At 38.4% G+C, this 18613-nt stretch overlaps 1 protein-coding gene across 1 annotated transcript in view; it reads right to left on the reverse strand.

Annotated features, from left to right (window-relative positions):
* Positions 1–415: 415 nt before the first annotated feature.
* The window catches only part of smyd3 (SET and MYND domain containing 3), a 41394-nt gene continuing 23196 nt past the window's right edge, over positions 416–18613 (reverse strand). The window contains exons 6-12 of the mRNA XM_072464757.1: positions 10173–10240; positions 7253–7355; positions 7042–7152; positions 4918–5005; positions 4575–4749; positions 627–735; positions 416–544 (exon numbers count right to left, since the gene is read on the reverse strand). Coding sequence (XP_072320858.1) covers positions 446–544; positions 627–735; positions 4575–4749; positions 4918–5005; positions 7042–7152; positions 7253–7355; positions 10173–10240 — 753 coding nt within the window. The 3' untranslated portion in view covers positions 416–445. The remainder of the gene's footprint in view (positions 545–626; positions 736–4574; positions 4750–4917; positions 5006–7041; positions 7153–7252; positions 7356–10172; positions 10241–18613) is intronic.

Genomic DNA, 18613 nt, shown 5'->3' on the forward strand with positions numbered 1-18613 from the left:
GACTATCTTTGGATTACCACAGGGAAGTTGTGAGAGGGGGAGAACATACTCGGCCAGACACACACCAACAGAGGAGCCGAGCAAAGCAGGGATTACTGTGGGAAATCTGTGTGAGGGATATGTATGGAGCAAAGATGGATGTTTGGAGAGGCTGACTTAACAAAGAAAACAGAACTGCATTCAAGCACACAGTGGCACTACAGGCAGCACATCAGTCATCCAGATGGTATGTGAAGATTAAGCACACGAGACACAGGGCAAAGTTAAACTTACAATATGTGACGGTCTACGAACCAACTTAAACGCTTTTCTAAGAGGTAGCTAGTTGTCAAAATAAATGGGTAAAGACAGGACACAAGCCAAGTAGAACATTTTATTATTTAAATATGATGTGACGCATGATACATTTCCTAAAGCTTGAATAATAAACGTAGGTTGTTTATTTTCAATTATTTAATTCACATCGACATTCTTCCATCTTCATCCTAAGTTCAGAAGTCAAAGGGTGAGAATCACCGTGGGTCACATTCAGGATTTTAAAAGCCTTAAAAAAATTTAAAAAAATGTTATGCTTAGTTTAAATTCAAATATTAATGGTGGCATTTAATTCCAACAAAATACTGTACCTGTTTGAATGTATCAAAAGCATCAGTGATGTGTTCAAGATAATGCTGCAGTTTCCCAACTCTCATCAACTGGACCCCATGGACTGGATGTGGATCCGCAAAGTAAATTCTGTGAAATAGACATAAACATCATAACTAAATGAAACAATAACAGTAAAGTGCATTTTCTCTTTCATAGATGCAGAATACTGTAGCTATGTATACAAAAATCTGAAAAGAGTACTTTGCATGTGGTGCAGTGTTTAAGGGCATTGCACAGGGTTACTATGGCTGCGTTGTGGGTTTGATTCCTGGCCTCGACCATTATGCTGAATGTCTCTACCCTGTCTCCCTCCCCAGTTCACACTACTAAACTGTCCTATCCTACTGGCCAAAAAAACAAATCTTTAAAAAAAAAAAAAAATACATTAAGGAAGGTAGTTTTGTGCTCAACTGTATACTTAAACCATTATTGATAAATAGAGTAGCTACAACCCTCCAGAATTCCCTCACTGAGCTACAGAGGCTACACTAGCACTGATTCAGGATGAGTGAGTATTCACATCAGACCGACATCCCAGTATGTTACAGCTTATAAAAGGAAAATGGATTCTATAATGTAACACAACACAACTCAGTTATTTTCTCATTTGTGTGTTATGCTGAGGGTTTCCACACCGCTAACACCACATTATAAGACATTTTAAATACTTGCTGACACAAAAAACTGACTGAAGCATCATATTTTTTTCCAACTAATTTCCTTCACAGAGCATAGACGTTGTACACAGAGAGGCAGAAACATACATTCAAACGTGTATGCAAAATATTAGAATCTTGTGAACCGCAGTGGTTCAACCACCTTCTCAGAAGCTGGAGTAATTGCAAGATTGAATGCAGAGTAAACAAATCACAAGAGGCTTTCAAGTGAATTTCAGTTATGTAAGCAAAAGCTCTGCACCAGCCAACAGCAGAGCAAAGCAATTAGAAATAAAAAAAATACTTTCTACATTTAAGTTCTAAATTCAAGTTAATTAACCTCTTGAAACCACAGCTAGACAAGAGCATGTATTAGGAAATTCAAAGACCCAAATTAAAAACATAATCCCAACATCAATAGGTTACATTAAAGCCGCAAGTGGCGATGATGGTCCTCGCCACCTGTGACCGCCCTTCTGCACGCATCTGCTTCCGAATTGCGTGAAATCTTGGCTCATTTGAACAAAAAAACTAAGACAAGTACTTTTTTACAATGCAATATGTGACTCGCCGCGCTAAAAAACGCCACAAGTCGGATGAAACAAAACTGAGAAAAAGACGAATCAAGATTTTTTCTTCAATATTGTGATTTTCGTTTTTTTGCAGAATGTGCAAGTTGAAGTTATGAAGGAGCCCCTCCGTGCTTCAGGTAACACTCTTGGTTGTCTTAAAAGTATGCATTAAGCTGTTAAAAATGGGTAGTTTTCTGGTCTTTTCCCAGTGCTCCTCGGGGGTGTCACCTATTTCCAGCAGCGCATTGTTGTTATTTTTCGGCCAATCAGCTGTGAGCCACATGGCTACTTAAAACACCGTCATACTCCGTGGTAGCTTGAATATGGAGTACGGAGTACATCCACCAAAAAAGACTAAAAGAAAAAAGATCCACGAAAAGAAAGTGCCTGGCGTAAGTACTCACAAGATCCCTGCATGCATACATGCTAAAATGATATGCACATCGAAAACAAGCTCAGTAGGTGTTGTTCCTGTGTTAGCCGTGGGCTAAATTGGAAGCTAAGCTAGGCTAGCGCCATGTTATCGTCTTATTTTTCGTTGTTCTTTACAAATTATATCATTATGTAGCATTTCTTGACCCGTGGGTTGTGTGGGTCGTGCTTTATGTGTGTTTTATGGTGCTTTGGCGTTAGTTTTCGTGGCTAAACCGGCTTTTGCCTCCGGGCTCGTTAGCTCGTTAGCCCGGAGCTAGCTGTTAGCTCCGGGGCTAACAGCTTGCTACTGAATAGCTGAATCAAAAGTACATTTAAAACGGGCGGCTGTACTGGAGTCTATTGAGAGTGAACCGTAGAGCAGGCTATTGCAATATCCGAGGCAAGAGGTGACAAAGGTGTGGATGAGGGTTGTGGATGACTGTTTAGTAAGGGCGGGGCAAAAGCGGGTGATGTTCCGGAAGTAATAAAAGGTGAGGGTCTGATCAAGGATGATGCCGAGGTGGTATGTATGTGCAATATCATAGATAAAGATAGGATTAATTTGTGCTGTAGAAATCCTTGTTAACACTACAAACACAGCATAATGAGCAGGGAGGCACTGCGACAGCCACTTCAACCCAAGAGTATTTCCAATCCTGCTATATAGTATATATTACCAGGGTATTTTTATGGACACAAAATGGTGTATGGTTCATAGTTTTTTCAAGCTCTACCATGTCACGTAGATATTGTTGACATGATTGATTTCTAGACACAAATGACTCCTCCTGCTAAGAAATTAGAGTTGCTTCATCAGGCTTCAAGATTTCTAGATGGATACAATGGTTTATGCTGAATATTGGTTTTTGAAAACTCAATAATCCAACAACCACTCAACCATGAAAGTGGAGGAATTGAGTTAATCAATCAAGAATTAATTCCTGGAAAAAATGTTGGCATAAAAATAAAATCACCATTTATTCTGTGGATCAGTTCCTCAAATAAAGGACGAAATATATAAGACTAAGACGTGTAGGGAGTGCGCAGGCAAATGTCCTCAGACACCTCTGTGTGCGTGTTTCTGCAGGCGTGAAAGAACTGATGTATTCATGAATATTATGTGTGCATTGGAATGTGTTTGGCATGGTTTCACCGAACAAGCCTGGTGTGTGGAGCCGCCTGCAGCAGGTGTAAGCGCGGGGGGAACGAGCCACACTAATGCATCACAAACTGCACGAAGAGGACTGGAAAATAACCGGCAGAGAGAGAAGAAAAGAATAAGGAATGAGTTAAGTACAAGTCTCCAGCAGCGATCTCCTCTCTGTGCTGTAGATCTGAAGAGCCCAGAGGAAGACGGATGTATAACCCCCCACCCCCATTATCTCCCACACGCGCTTCACTCCTCAGCGTAAGCTTCAGTATCAATTTAGCACACCCCTTTTCTGTCCGTGCTGCCCTTCAGACACCTTTGATACTGAGACTTCTCACTCTCCACACATATTCAACAGTCTTGCCCAATTTTCTAGTTTCTCGCACTTTTCACTCCTTACTGCTTTACACTAGCACTTTTTACATTTTGAGGCATAAAAGACATTTGCAAGAATCCTATCCACATTCACAAGTCTTTCTATTATGTATTACTGAAGATTAATTTCAGTTTACTTTGTGGAGACATTTGACATACTACTTGACCTTGATTATTTGGTGCTTTGTTTATTGTGTCAGAGTTATTATAATCTAGGTGAGAGGCAAACTATCTTGAACCCCAATCACACAAGTATTTTGTCTTATTAAAATCAAATAAAAATGTCTTTAAATTTTAACAATACAGACTTTTAATCAGTGCCATTTAACACAGAAAATAGTAAAGTTTTGTCCTTGAAAGTCTGAACTCTGCTCCAAACCACATGCTTTTACTGACAGAGGATAAGGTGTAGACCTCTCAACGATTAGAAATGATTGAATCTCTATTACAATTTGATTAATTGTGCAGCCCTAATGTAAATTGTATTTAAAATGCATTTTCCAATTTACCATTTTGCATGTAAGTACTAATTATTGCATTGTTCCTTAAATAAACACCTCCTGGAAGTTCAAACTCAAAAGGCAACATTTTCTCATCTAAAAAAAAAAACATCTGGCAGCTTCTTAATGGTTACAAACCTATTTCTGAGGGTATAATTTTCAAGTAAGTTTCAACATTATAAGGGAGTTCTGGACTTTAGAGTGATAACATTATAATGCGTACTCAGACTATCGTTTGTGTTTTGTTTTCCATGTTTACCTGTAAACTGGAAGTGTCCTCAGCCCAAATGCTAACGCTTCTCCCCAGAGTCCAAGCTGAATACAGGCATCTAAAGCTGCATCTGTGACTTTGAGTTTGTACAGATTTTCATCAGGAACGCGGTCACCTGCAGCGGACAGTAGATGTTTACAGAGTTCCACAAGCTCCTGCCAGTCTGTAAAAAAAATATAAGGAAAGACAACAGACTGACCCTGGTATTTTTATATGAAATGAATGCACAGAAAATGTAATTTAATTAATGTATGTGATCGGTGAATAATATTAAAATAAGTTGAATAAACAGTTGAATTAAGAGAAGCTATGTCCACTTTTGAAAGGATTCTTGACTCTGCTTTCAGTTCGTCCAGTCTAGGTAGAGCATCTTTTAGCAGACACCATGTTCCTTCTTCACCAGACACCATGAGTACATCCTGGACAGAGAACACAGAAGTTAAATGAGTTCGTAATCACCTCCAGCATTAGCTCCATGGTGATTAACTCTTGTGGGTGATCATATTTAAAAGTTGAATTTGAGCTTTAAAAGACACACTTACTCCTTTTCTTTTGGCAACTTTTAACTGGGCACTTAAGAAAACTCAGATCCCTCCTATTTGGAAAGAAGCCATCATATCCCTGATACCAAAAGAAGGAAAGGACCGCCATAGAGACTAGAGAATAGCTATTCTGGAGAAAAATTATACCCCTCTTTTTACTACTATAAAAAGATCTTGAAAATGGAACCTTATCACCTACTTAAGTAGTGGTAAGTAGTACGTTTTTTTTTTTTTTTTTTTTAGTTCAGTCATTACCCCATATCTAGACATTATTCCCAAAAAATCAAAGACTGAAAAACAATGGTGCATCTGTCCTGGTCAAAGCTCATACAGAATAAACAAGGCTCGTTTTAACTGAAGTCAGTGAACCCAAGTGAGGCATAAGTGTCAAAAAGAGTAAGAACAGCTGGATTATAATGGGAAAATGAACAGCAAGAGACAGCGAGAGTGAGCGAGCGAAAGAGACAGAGAGAGACAAGATAACTTTTCTCATTTTTCTGTTTTCATGTTGGAATACAGGGCAGTGATGGGGTGTTGTGGAGATTTGGAGCATGACAGACTTACAGGAAGTAGAGGAGTGCAGGCGATAAGAGCCACTGAGGGCAAAGAATGGAGAAGCGTATAGAGTCACATCTAAGGCCCTGCTCCAGTGTCTAAGTCAACATGTCTGTGTGTGCTGGCCTGTGAAAACTCATCTGAAATCCACCTTTCAATGCTTCAAAAGCCTGAAGTGGAAACCAATTGCAGTGCACAGAATAAAGCAGCTAATCCAATAGGCTGTAAAACACTCGCAAATCCTCGAGACCATTGAGCATTGTTGCCAATGATTTCAACAGCTCATTCAATTGTATATACTGTATAACAGGGGTGCCCATTGCGTCGATCGCGATCTACCGGTCAATCTCAAGAGGCAGTGAGGGTCGATCCCAGAGACCAAAGACGTTTATAGCCTGACATTACAAGTGAGAGCTCTACAGCAGCACGAGTGGACCGAGAGCTACAATCAGCATGTTATTATTTGGCCGTTTTTCCACGAGTTTCAGCAAGAACAAGCAGCGAGCAGAAAGAGCGAGCTGAAAGCACAAGCCGAAAGCGCGAGCCGTGTAACGCATGCTGTTTAAGCTCAACATTCTATCATTTAGCATAGTTGTAGCCAGTATTATTTTCAAAATACTCAGCTGTATTAGATTGTCCAGTTAAATAGCATATTTTCTCTCCCCTTTTTATATTGCACATTTGATAAACATTATTAGGCTATTAATGAAAGCCTACATTGTGTTTCTATAGCCTAATTATGGTTAAACAAAAACTTGTTAATTACAATAATTTAGATCTATAGGTAGATCTTTGGGCTTTGTTGAATATAAAAGTAGCTTGTGAGCCGAAAACGTGTGGGCACCCCGCTGTATAATATAGATTTACATTCAAGTTTTGCAGGCATAATAATTAAATTTATGATACCACTGCAAGGCTCCAATTCAAACTGTTCTCAGTGTGTGTTTTGGGATAATCAGATAAATACTGGACTGAGATTAATAAAGCACAGCTAACCATCTTCAACATTAGAACCACTTGACTTTAGAACTATGTATAATGTGGGACATACAACTCCTGCAATGGAAGCGGGAAAGTATTTGGCAGTAGGAAAAAAGGCTATAACAAAGAAATGGATAATGCTGAATGAACCAACAGTCAAGAACTGGATTCAATAAACAATGGACACTCATAAAAATAAAAAATAAATACTTTTAATATCGTACACGGGTCGAGTTACTATTGGGTAAGAACAAGACACAAAGAAAACATACCTTGCATGTGTCCTGACTCCTGTGTTATGTCAATGATGTTCAACAGTGGTTGCCTTCCATATCCTGTATTATAGTAATATTTTAATTATGTAATTAAGATCAAACCTTGTCTCTAGAGTTGCATCTTTGACAGGAGCAGGTGAAATGGTACTGCTCTTCAAGTTGTTTCCGGCGAACTTCAGTGAGCTCCAATGAATCAATATAGCTTACAGTGAGCTAACAAACACACACATGATTATTGCACATAAATAGGTTTCATTCATACGTAGGAAATAATGTTTTTATGTTCTAGAAGTAATTTATCAGAGGGCCTAACCTCGTCGCCAGGCTTGATGTCTTTAACAGCTCTTAGGTTGAGTTTGGTTCCTTCAAACACCATCACACAGTTTGGTCCACAGTCGTGATTTAATAAAGATAAACTAGATAATAAAGTGGGAAAAAACAATGCATGAATATACATTTTCCCCTCATTTTATAATCCTTTTTAATTGCTGCTGGATGACAACTATATTTCATTGTTTTGATCTGACAATATATCTTCTCTATTCTGTAAAAGACTTTGGGAAAAAGGCATGATGAAAAATTGTGAAGCAAAAAATAAAAAAATATCTTGGCTAGTCTTGGATTATTCTGAAAACACATTGTTTACAGTGCATTCAGAAGACCACAGATCAAAGCGATGAGAACGTCAAACAACAGAAACTCAAGCTGCTGCACATCTCAGTAATGTTAAAAAATTCAACAAACACATCTTCCACATGTCCAATTCTTCAGGGCTTTTTTACACAGACCAGAACTGACAGAAATGGTAATTGTCATCCACATATTTCTGCAAGGAAAGACAACATACGAGGAGCAAAATCCCAACACTAGATCCCTTAAGACCGGCCTCCATTCCAGCGGCTCCAGCCGAGTGACAGCAGTGTTTCGAGACGACTTTATCATTCATTTGAGGAGCTGTCAAATGGTTAAACATGGAGATGAGGGGATCTTGTACCTACTTGAAGAGGATGATGAATTGGGACACTCTGAAGAAGTTAAACAACCGAGCAAATGCAGCTATTTACCAGCACAGACTGACAAAATGAGAGCAGATCAGCCGTCAAATTATGTGTCACTCTGCATTCCTCTGTGACATACTAACTCAGGAGAACTTCGGGGATTTTTATGGGTTGACGTTAAAAGAATTTACTTGTGTCAAAAAGATTCAAGTGAAGGGCAGGCATTTGCAAGGATTTTGACATGACAACAATTTGTATCTTCAATTAAAGAGTCTAGTCACACTACCTGCCTTGCAACAACAAAATTGTCCCATGTGTGGACAATAAAGGAATATCTTATCTTATCTTAGTCACGTTTTTGCCACTAAATTCCGCAGCGCAAACAAACACATTGAAGCTCTGGTAGTTTTAACTTTCCCTTGAATGCAGAGGAGTAAGTACACATCCAAACCCATGTCTAATACAGTTGAGTCTGTTCCTTTCTTTGTTTAGTTGAATGCCTCCACTAGTCTTTATCAGACTGCAATGTTACATGCAGCAGCAGTACATGAGAATCAAGTCACCTCAATTGTAGTTCCCGGGTGGAATGGATTTAAAAAAAAAAAAACTGTTTTAATTGGACTATATATTAGATAATCTCCATTAAACATTATTAAACATTCCTATTGCATGTTGTAATGTAATCTTCTTGAACCCAAGCAATGAAGTAGGAAGCACACACAGTCTCCACCCAGAGAGATGTGATGTTGGTCTGGCCCGAGAATCGAACCCATGATCTCCTTATCAGTTATCAACTAATTAGTGTAAGCCAATATGAGGGAGTGCATAAGCAACTGAAGCGACCGTTTTATTTAAAAAGGACTCGAGTGAGAAAACGAGTATGAGTGCACACTTGGCTAATCCTGAAGAGCTTTGTGAGTTTTATTAGCCCCTCCATTTGTGCCTTTCTCATTTATCATAGCCTTAGTTATCATGTTAATAGAGATTGAATGCAGCAGATAGTGTGTTCACCAACCTCCTGTCTTTGCTGTACATCCGATACACTGCAGATTGAATATCAAGTAGAAATCAAACCTCTAAATTACACTTTTATCTGACATAGAGTTGCTCATTTGCATACTAATTAGATTAACACAATCCCAGTGCATTACTAAATTGCCCCACACTATCTTTAACCAACTGCTGCTTGGACCACAATGACAAGTGTGTAAAACAAGGATGCATGAACTCACCTTTGTCAGTCTGATAAAAATGTGTAAAACATCAATATATGTGTGAAGACGTACTTTTGTAAACATCTTGTAGCAATTAGTTAGTCAGAATTAGTCCAAATAGTAGGCCTATGACAGAGTGAAATAAATACTATTTATGAATCATATGTAATATGAGATAATTAAATATCTGTATCTACCTGCGTTGTATCAATGAAATTTCCCCATGTGTGGACAATTATCTTATCTTATCTTAAATTATTAGTTGAATTCAGAGCTGAAATAAATAAAGTGAACACCATATTGAAGTTTGTGTGAAAAATTAAAATAGACTGTAAGACTCTGGAATACTAAACATGGGTTTATTCCCATCACAGCAAGGGTTTCCAGTGATGGGACCCATCCATGGTTGCTAAGCAACCCAAAATATGAATGTGTCCTGCGAACAGGGCAATTATTCATGAATGAATCTTGACACAGATGACCCAGAACACCGACAAATCATTTAGAGTAATTTGATTATGTGACATCCCTCCACAGATAAAGCGCATAAATACAAGCGCAGCAGCAACATGTGCTGTGAAAGCCCCAGATTTCAGACCCCAGGCCCGTTTAGTCTCTGTACAGGGATTAGAGCAAAGTCCTGCCCATCCAACACCACACAAGAACTGTATTTAATTTGGAGTCACTGCTCCATGTGCTATCCTCCCTAAGCACTGTTAAAATATTCTATCAAGATTTCATATTCTACTTTTTGCCTCACCACTAATGTATTTGCCTTTTCCCCACCACCACTCCCATTTACTTCAAAGAACTGTCAGGACAGCAATGAAGGGAATGTGTTTGACTTTCAAAGTGAACAGTAGGAGAAGGTGGGACTGTCTAAGCTGCTGATCTGTTGGAGATCACCACAACTAGATTTAAATTGAGTGTTTTTATAGCAAACCAGAAACTTGAATCTTTTTACATCCAACAAAAACTATGAGGGTGATTGAAATTAATGAGGCTGTGTGATGTGCGTTACCTTGGATACAGGCCCACTCCGATCTCCTGCAGCTCCCCATCACTGATGGTGAAACAATTGCAAGTCACCTGACAAAAAAGACAGAAAACAAACTCTTATTTACTGGTACATTATTAACAATAGCGGTCAAAATGTGTTCTCAAATACATTTATTTGCTGTGTGAATATATATTGCCAATTGAGGATCTTGAATCAAGACAGATTGTATCTTTAGCTTGTCATAAAACATTTAGGAAACTTGCACAAATAACTTGCTTCTAAAATGTTAATATATAAAAATGATTTGGATGATAAAAAAAGATTTAAGAGTTGTTTTAAAGGAAGAAGAAGGGAGAGCTTCAATAAACACGACACCCAAAATCAGTTTTAACAAAGCATTACGTGTTTGAAGTGTCTAACTGAGCGGGTCCAGCTGCTGGTAAACAAGAGTGTTTATGGGAAAATGTCTGTGTGCAGATAAATAACTATAACCGCAGGGAACATCAGTATTTGTATGTCACATTAGGAAGACAAGGGATACACCGGCGCAAATGGATGCCAAGATTTAAGGGGAGTAAGAGACAGATGTTTCCCATCTGACTAAAAACCACCGCACCAACGCAATGATTTCATTTGAATCTTCACTCTAATAAACACCATTAGAGCCGAGGCCTCCTGGGAAAACAAGGGCTTTCACTGACGGGAGGAAACATATTACAAACTAGATCTATGGTAAATTCTCCCCAATGCTGAATCTCATACACAATGCAGTGAGTCAGTCTGTTCATTTCACACACACTCAGTCATTGTAATTCAGTAGTGTTCATCGGCATCCATCATGTCTGCCATAAGAGCTGAGATCAAATATGGAAACAAATACGCGTCTCATATAGGAAGATGTTAAGCAAATTACAATAATATCAGGTGTGAGGAACAGCTATACGTCACTGTGCAAAGTGATTATGTATGAAAAAAGATATAGAAAGTAGGGCTGTGCAATTTTATCGAGATCAAGCCTCTGTCATTCTAATTGTCTTTTCAAATGATCTGTCAGTAAAGCTTGTGGTTTAGAATTTGTTTTGTTTGCATTCAAGAATTTAATACTGAAAGCATCTTATTTGTTTATAGTAAAGCAAAATAAAATAGTCAATTATTCTTTTTCTGCTCAGCCCTAATGATCCAGTATGTCACATTTGTCAATTTAATGTGACGCAAGAGAAGAGTTGACCAAAAAAGATGCAGAAACTAACCAATGGCAAAACTAATAAGGCTGTGATCCAAAAAGATACATTTTGGTCTTATTTTACTATAGATACTTTTATTTCCTCTATCAGGCCAGTGTTTGCCATGTTTTGCTGCTTGTCATTAGGTGACTCCTCTGAGGATGATGACGAGTCGACTAAAGACATTCTTGGCCGATTAAAGATGTCCTGTGCATTGATTATTTGACTAAAAAGGGGCATGACGAGCCCCAGGAGCCGATTACAGAGATCACAAATATTTCTACAGAAAACATCAAGTAAACAGTTTAATTATTTATCAAAGGAAGATTCCAATCACAATTTACACCCAAATCTCAAGGTAACTCACTATATGCCTTCTCCTTTCTGCTGTTGTGAATATAAATCCTTTAAAATCTCCCCAAAAATAGTTAGTTGACTAATCAACCAAAACCCCATCGACCAATTAATCAACTAAACGACTAAAGGTTTGCAACCGTAAAAACAAGTATTAAAAATATACAGATTCAAACAAAAAACAACACGGCAAAAAAAAGAAATCTAGTCCTTCCTTGGATAGTTTTATAATGTCTTGATCTTGGTCAGAAGAACTACCATAATACCTCTGTGTTGAAAATACATTGTATTCTTTACAAGGAAAAATATCCTATGTCTATTGTTAGCTGCCGACAAATCAGTGTTTTTTCTGGGCTTTTGGACTCTTCACCGCAGGCTTCACCTTATTAATCGTCAGTCATTGCAGGTTAGGATGACAGGCGTGGCACTACACACAGAGCATTAAGCATATTTTTGAGAGGAGCACAGGGGAGGCGACAGATTGTAGAGTAAATTTAAACAAGCAGAGGTTGGGCATGGAGCTGGCAGATATCTCTGTGTCACACCAACACACACTCACGCTCACGCTCACACTCACGCTCGCCGGGCCTCGTGAGGGTTGAGAATCAATTTAGCAGAACATCCACATCTGCAGCGCTGGATGGCAAATGCCTGCTGAATCTCTAATTCTAACACATAGACACAAACACAACAGAGCAAATGGATATGCAAGCATGGCTTTCAAACCCCTGTTATCTTCAATCAATCCTTTTCATTGTTGCTGCCCGATAAAATCGTATTATTTTAGCCCTATGAAAAGGGTGATTTATTTAATGTTCAAGTGTATTAGTTGAAAAAAATTCCATTTGATACCACAGTTCAAACCCAAAGGAATAGAACATGAAATAGAAGGGCAAACGCTACTGGATATAGTTACCCTGGAGGACCTTGCAACACATACGGAAGGTTGTGTTCATGTGAAATATGAAAAATAATGTATAAAGTCTTTTAAACTGATCTGGAAGACAAAGCAGAATTGGTGGAATTTGCTGCTTAACCGTCGGATTAGATTAAATGACCTGGTTTATAATTAATACACATGAAACAAAGACTGGCACAAAGTTTAATGTCTTTTCATGATAAATTAGCAACACTAAAACGTGATGGCGACCAGGTTAATCATTTGTGGATCTTCTGGAAGTTTGGATAAAAACAGTAAATCTCCCATGTTTACTGCCACTGCCCAAATTTGAGAATGTTATGAACTATTCTGGATATATTTTTCACAATATCATTCTATTAGCCACATTAAGAAACATTCCTGTTTTCAAGTGTGTCTTTCCGGGTTTAGTTACATTTCTTGCAGAAACCATTAGGGCAGATTTGTTCATTGGATACAGTTAATATATCGGTACTTACCACACAATGCTCCATTAGTAACCATGGCGATGACCACTTTCTTCAAAATGATAGCAATTCCTTCCACAGATTACCAGGTTGTTTCGAACTATAGTTTTGTGGAATAGAGCTCTTAGTTGATTCAGAGTCTTTTGTTGTTTTAAACTGAAAAAGGAAGAGCATTTGCAAATGTTCTGATAGTTATAGTGTGCTCTAGCTGGGATTTTTCCCACATCTGACATGAAAAAATTATGAGGGTTTATTATTAATCCAGATGCCCAGGTATTTGTAGTAGGGTACTTGTTCAATCACATTACCATCGAGCGTAAGAACACATATTTTTCTTGTCTCTCCAGAGTGCCTTTGGAGAATAGCATACATTTTGTTTTATTTGAATTTTATTTTAAATTAAGACAGTTTTGTTGGATGGAAAATCCTCTACAATATTTTTAATCACTTGTGCTGCAGAAGACGCCCTAGAATATAGAAGTGCATAAATTCTACCAGAATTCTTGATTTCAAGCATTGCCTGGGGTCTAGTTCATTCATTCATTCAACTACAAATGTATTAATGTAAAGAATCCAGGTAACCAGAGTCTCACATGGACGACGACAGCCGAGATCAACATCCTCACTGAAAAGCTGGAGCGCTTTCAGTAATTGATTATACCATAAATTATAGCTTGAACATAATGAGACAATATTTCTTAACGACAGGACATCAAATGGGGAAAATGTGTGATGATTTTGACATGGTTTCAAGATTACAGCACAAAACCATAAAGTGTGCATTATTGTCTGGAAGGATTTCTCTTTCTATTGTGTCTGTATTGATTCGTTCAACTGATTGTCACTCATAATATTTCAGGTGATTGGATTTAGATGGAGGTTGAATTGGAGATTGATGAGCAGTAGCGTAGGTGGGAGCAGACTGTGAAATGGTTTGGTGAGTGGAGAATAGAAGAGAAGCTTAGAAAACAAACATATTAAAACTGTATCTCTGAAAATGTCATCTGGTGTCAAGCATAATATATATATATATATATATATATATATATATATATCATTTTGTTTATAAAGTAGAATGTGCAGCTGGTAAAAGAACATGCACTTTCAAACACATTCATTTAAACTGGTTTAGTGACATTTCAGTGAATGGCAGGGGTTATGCGACTAAAAAAGCAGGAGGTTCCGTCAGGCTGGTTAGCTTAGCCGTGTCATTATAGATCAAAAATGTGCTGCTGGAAGCATCGTGTCTTTAATGTTGTTGGAAACGGTTCAACTTCTGTCAATCCAGGAGATACAAATGTCACAACCAGTCAAGTCAGAAAACACTTTGATCAAATATTTATGACCATATCAAGGTGCTTTTATCTCTCAACAGGGAAACATTTAAACTGAGAGACAAAGGCGAGAAAAAAGGCAGAAAGGATAATCATCCAACAAACTAATTAATATTACTGTGGACCAAGGAATGAAAAAGATTATATTCACTAGTGTTCTATTAAATGCTTGTAGTAGCAGATTGTATGGTCTTCATATCGTTCCAGTGTCTCGACACACACTGTTTAATTGTATGTTAACAATTGTATGAGATTATATGGAATAATATAAAGTACCATGTCAGATCATGGCAAAAGATGGTGCTTTGACGAGCCCAGTGCAATGTGTTGAGAAAGTTAAAACCAGCCTGGGGAAAAACCCCACTAATATCTGAAAATATTAAAATGCCAAAATATACAACACACTGTCAGCAAAAGAAACTTGCTACACAGGCACAACACAATCTGTTTGGCTATACAATATAATGTTTAAGAAACCTTTCGCATCCAGCATTACAAGCTTTAAACTTTCACATGTGAGGCATGTTTGTGTTCAAGCATAAAAAACTAGTCAAGGATGGAAGAAAGGAGGGATAGAAGGAAGAAGAGGTGGTGATGCACAGAAAGAGCAGGAGAAAGAGAGAGCGAGAGAAAGAGGGTGAAGGAACACACAATGGTTGGGTGTTTTTATTTTTTATGCTGTCCATTTGAAAGTATTGTAGCCTTTGTCACCATTTTTTTTTGGGTAATTGTACTTTTTTGAAACATGTACTTGTACTTAGCTGCATTTAAAATCATATTAAAGATGTAGCTAATGTAGTTACAGAGTACAGCAACTAACTTCAGTTCAAATCGTCCCAATGCTGGATTCTCTCAGTGCCGTTTCTGTTCCTTTTCATATCCAAATACTCACATAAGTGGACTGCATCACCATTTTTTCTTTTTCCTAAAGATTTCTTTTGCCCAAAACCTTTACCAAACAGGACAGTTGCAAACAGTGGGGAGAAAGACGGGTAATAGACATTCGGCAAATGGTCAAGGTCTGGAATCAAACAATGACATGGTATCAGCCACACATATGCAAAGCCATTAACCATTGGCAAGTACCGCCTTTAATCTGTTAAATTACTCAAGTTTTGTATAAATAATCTAAAAATGTAACTCATATGTATTTTGAGTAGTATTTTTCATGCAAACCTTCATACTTTTACTTAAATACAAATGCCAGCAGTAGTTGTACTTGTAAATTGTAACTTTCTACTAACCTCGTTCCACTTCTGATTGTGCAAGATAAACATAATGTATGTTGTGTTTCTAACTCACATTTGCATAAAAAGGCCTGGGGCTGTAATCAAACATAAGCAATTTACATATAATAATTATTTCTGCTCAAATGATTTCCAAAATAAAGAAGCAATGAAGTTGACATGCTTTTGTCATGTTTGCACACACACAAACTGCTGAACTAATACAGTTTCCTGGTCCATCGACACCACAACCAAGACTACATGATAGATTTATTGAACAGACTACAAAATACACACAACATTTCACAATGTTGGCTATGCACAACAAAACTTCAATATGCAAAAACGTCTTTACAGGTGTTCTGGGCCGTTTTTTGTAATAATCCCAAAACAATAATCAGATTATATTTATAGAAATATGCAAAAAAATGCCTTTAAATGTCTTGGTTGTGGCTGATATTTTATAAAAATAATTCTGTACTCCAAACTCCACAATCAAATTGTGTATATTTATTTTCAAAGCAAAAATGTCAATATTATCCACTTGACAATATATTTACTCTAACGTCAACCTAATTGCGTTCATGAAGAGCGCTTGGTCCATTTTCCACTTAGAATTGCCAATAAAAATGTACAGTTGTTTATGTGGACCAAAGCCAAGCAGAAAGTCAGAGGCTGAGTACATCCACATGGCTTACAGTGGAAGACAAAAAGAGCAGTTACCATCTCAGTATTGCACTCTTTGGAGGAAATTGTTTTTCACTGCTTGGCTGCTCATGTGCAGTTCAAATCAAAGGCGTTTCATGGGGCACTGCTCTGTGGCTCTAGCTGCCTGAAAGGGTTTCCCACTGGGCAATTTATGCAACCACAACTTCCTGCTCATACAAGTAGCATCCAGGACTAGATCAGAGGGGAAATCATTTACAAGTTATAAGACTTAGCTATATTTCATTGCTATCAAAAATAAAACGTGACCTTTCATAGTGTCTTGTCCTGGGGGCAACAGAGAAAAACAATCTTCTAACCACATTGTAATCAGCCTTTCCTTGCAGTGGACATCAGGCATAATGCAGAAAACCTTTTGATAATACTGGAATACTATTTCAAAAAATCTGGAAAAAGTGCATCATTGAATTTTCTGTGCATTTGTTGAGTGGTAGCTTATTCCTGTCTGAACATTTCCACTCAGCTGTGACGGTTTGAGTGACACGAGAGCAGCTCCCTGGAGAGTTCAACAGTCCAAACAGAGATGTCACGAGTGCACTGGGCTTACATCACAGCATCTATGTAGAACAAGACCCAAGGCTGAGGGAACGCTTGGCAAGGACAAGGTCTGAGGGTCCATTTATTAGATTAGCACTCAGATGGTTGCCAGGTAACAGCTCCACCTCCTTCCACATCCTGCTTCAGAAATTGGGTCGTCTCATCACATATCAAAGAATTTTCAGAAAACCAAGTGTTAAACCTTAAATTAATGCAGATGTTATTACAATAAATAAACTAAATGTTCATTTTAAAATATTTTAAAACAACAGTATTTACCAGAATACAGAATCAGAATCAGAAAAGGTTTATTGCCATTGCTAATGAACAGAATTCACAAACATAGGAACTTGCTTTGATGATTCAGTGCAACATAAAACAATGAACAATGATAAGACAACCTATATAAAAAATAAATAAAAAAACAACAATTTAAATCTACTATAGGATAAAAATAGGCTTACTATGAACACAAAATTTATAGTTGAATTTAAAAATTCAGTGCAGTGAGTGATTGATTAAATTGTAGTTAAAGTGACAGTGTTTATGAAATGTTCATGAGTCCAACAGCAGAGGGAAAGAAACTGTTCTTGTGGCGGGAGGTTCTGATCCGGATGGACCGCAGCCTCCTGCCTGAGGGGAGTGGCTCAAATAGTCCATGTCCAGAGGGAGAAGGGTCAGATGTGATCCGACCTGCTCATCCCAGAGCCCTGGAGACGTACAGGTCCTGCAGAGATGGAAGTCTGCAGCCAATCACCTTCTCAGCAAAGCGCACGATGCACTGTAGTCTCTGTTTGTCCCTGGCTGTGGCTCCAGCGTACCACACAGTGATTGAGGAGGTGAGGATGGACTCAATGATGGCCGTGTAGAACTGCACCATCATCTGCGCTGGCAGCTTAGCGTTCTTCAGCTGCTGCAGGAAGTACAACCTCTGCCGGGCCTACTTGATGAGGGAGCTGATGGTGGGCTCACACTTGAGGTCCTGGTTGATGGTGGTGCCGAGAAAGCGGAGGGAGTCTACGGTGGTGATGGGGGAGTCGGTCATAGTGAGGGGGGGTTGTGGCATTCTTGAAGTCCATGATCATCTCCACAGTCTTCTGGGCGTTGAACTCCAGGTTGTCACCGCTGCACCAGGACACCAGCCTGTCCACCTCCCTCCTGTAGACAGAGTCATCCCCGTCCGAGATGAGTCCCATGAGGGTGGTGTTGTCTACAAACTTGATCAGTTTTACGGAGCCGTGGCTGTAATGGCAGCAGTTTGTGTACTACATGAGTGATAAACCAAGCTTTTCAGGGCCATTTCTAGCTTTGTCGTGCCAAAATTGTGAGATGATTTATTGTTTCCATGGAATAGTTTACTTCATAATCCAAGCATTTTGTTTGGAGTAAAAGAAAAAACAAATAAACAAATATGATGTCCCCTATTTCATGTATTATAATTGGCATGGTCAGTGAGAATTCAAATGCATAATGCATTTCCCCCCCACACACCTATTTTCAGACTTAACTTCTGACTTTTTACCCTCAAACTATAATCTCAGAGGACCTCACATTTGTAATGCTAAATCTGCCCCCCCGTTCCGCATACCCTGCTACTACACAAGTAAAAGAAAAGGATGGTGCTGTGGAAGCCTGCTGTGCATCTGCAATGAGAAAAAAACTCACAGAAAATACAA

This window comes from Eucyclogobius newberryi, unplaced genomic scaffold (assembly GCF_026437365.1).
Source record: "Eucyclogobius newberryi isolate DKJ021-1_F unplaced genomic scaffold, fEucNew1.0.hap1 SCAF_5, whole genome shotgun sequence".
NCBI lineage: Eukaryota > Metazoa > Chordata > Actinopteri > Gobiiformes > Gobiidae > Eucyclogobius > Eucyclogobius newberryi.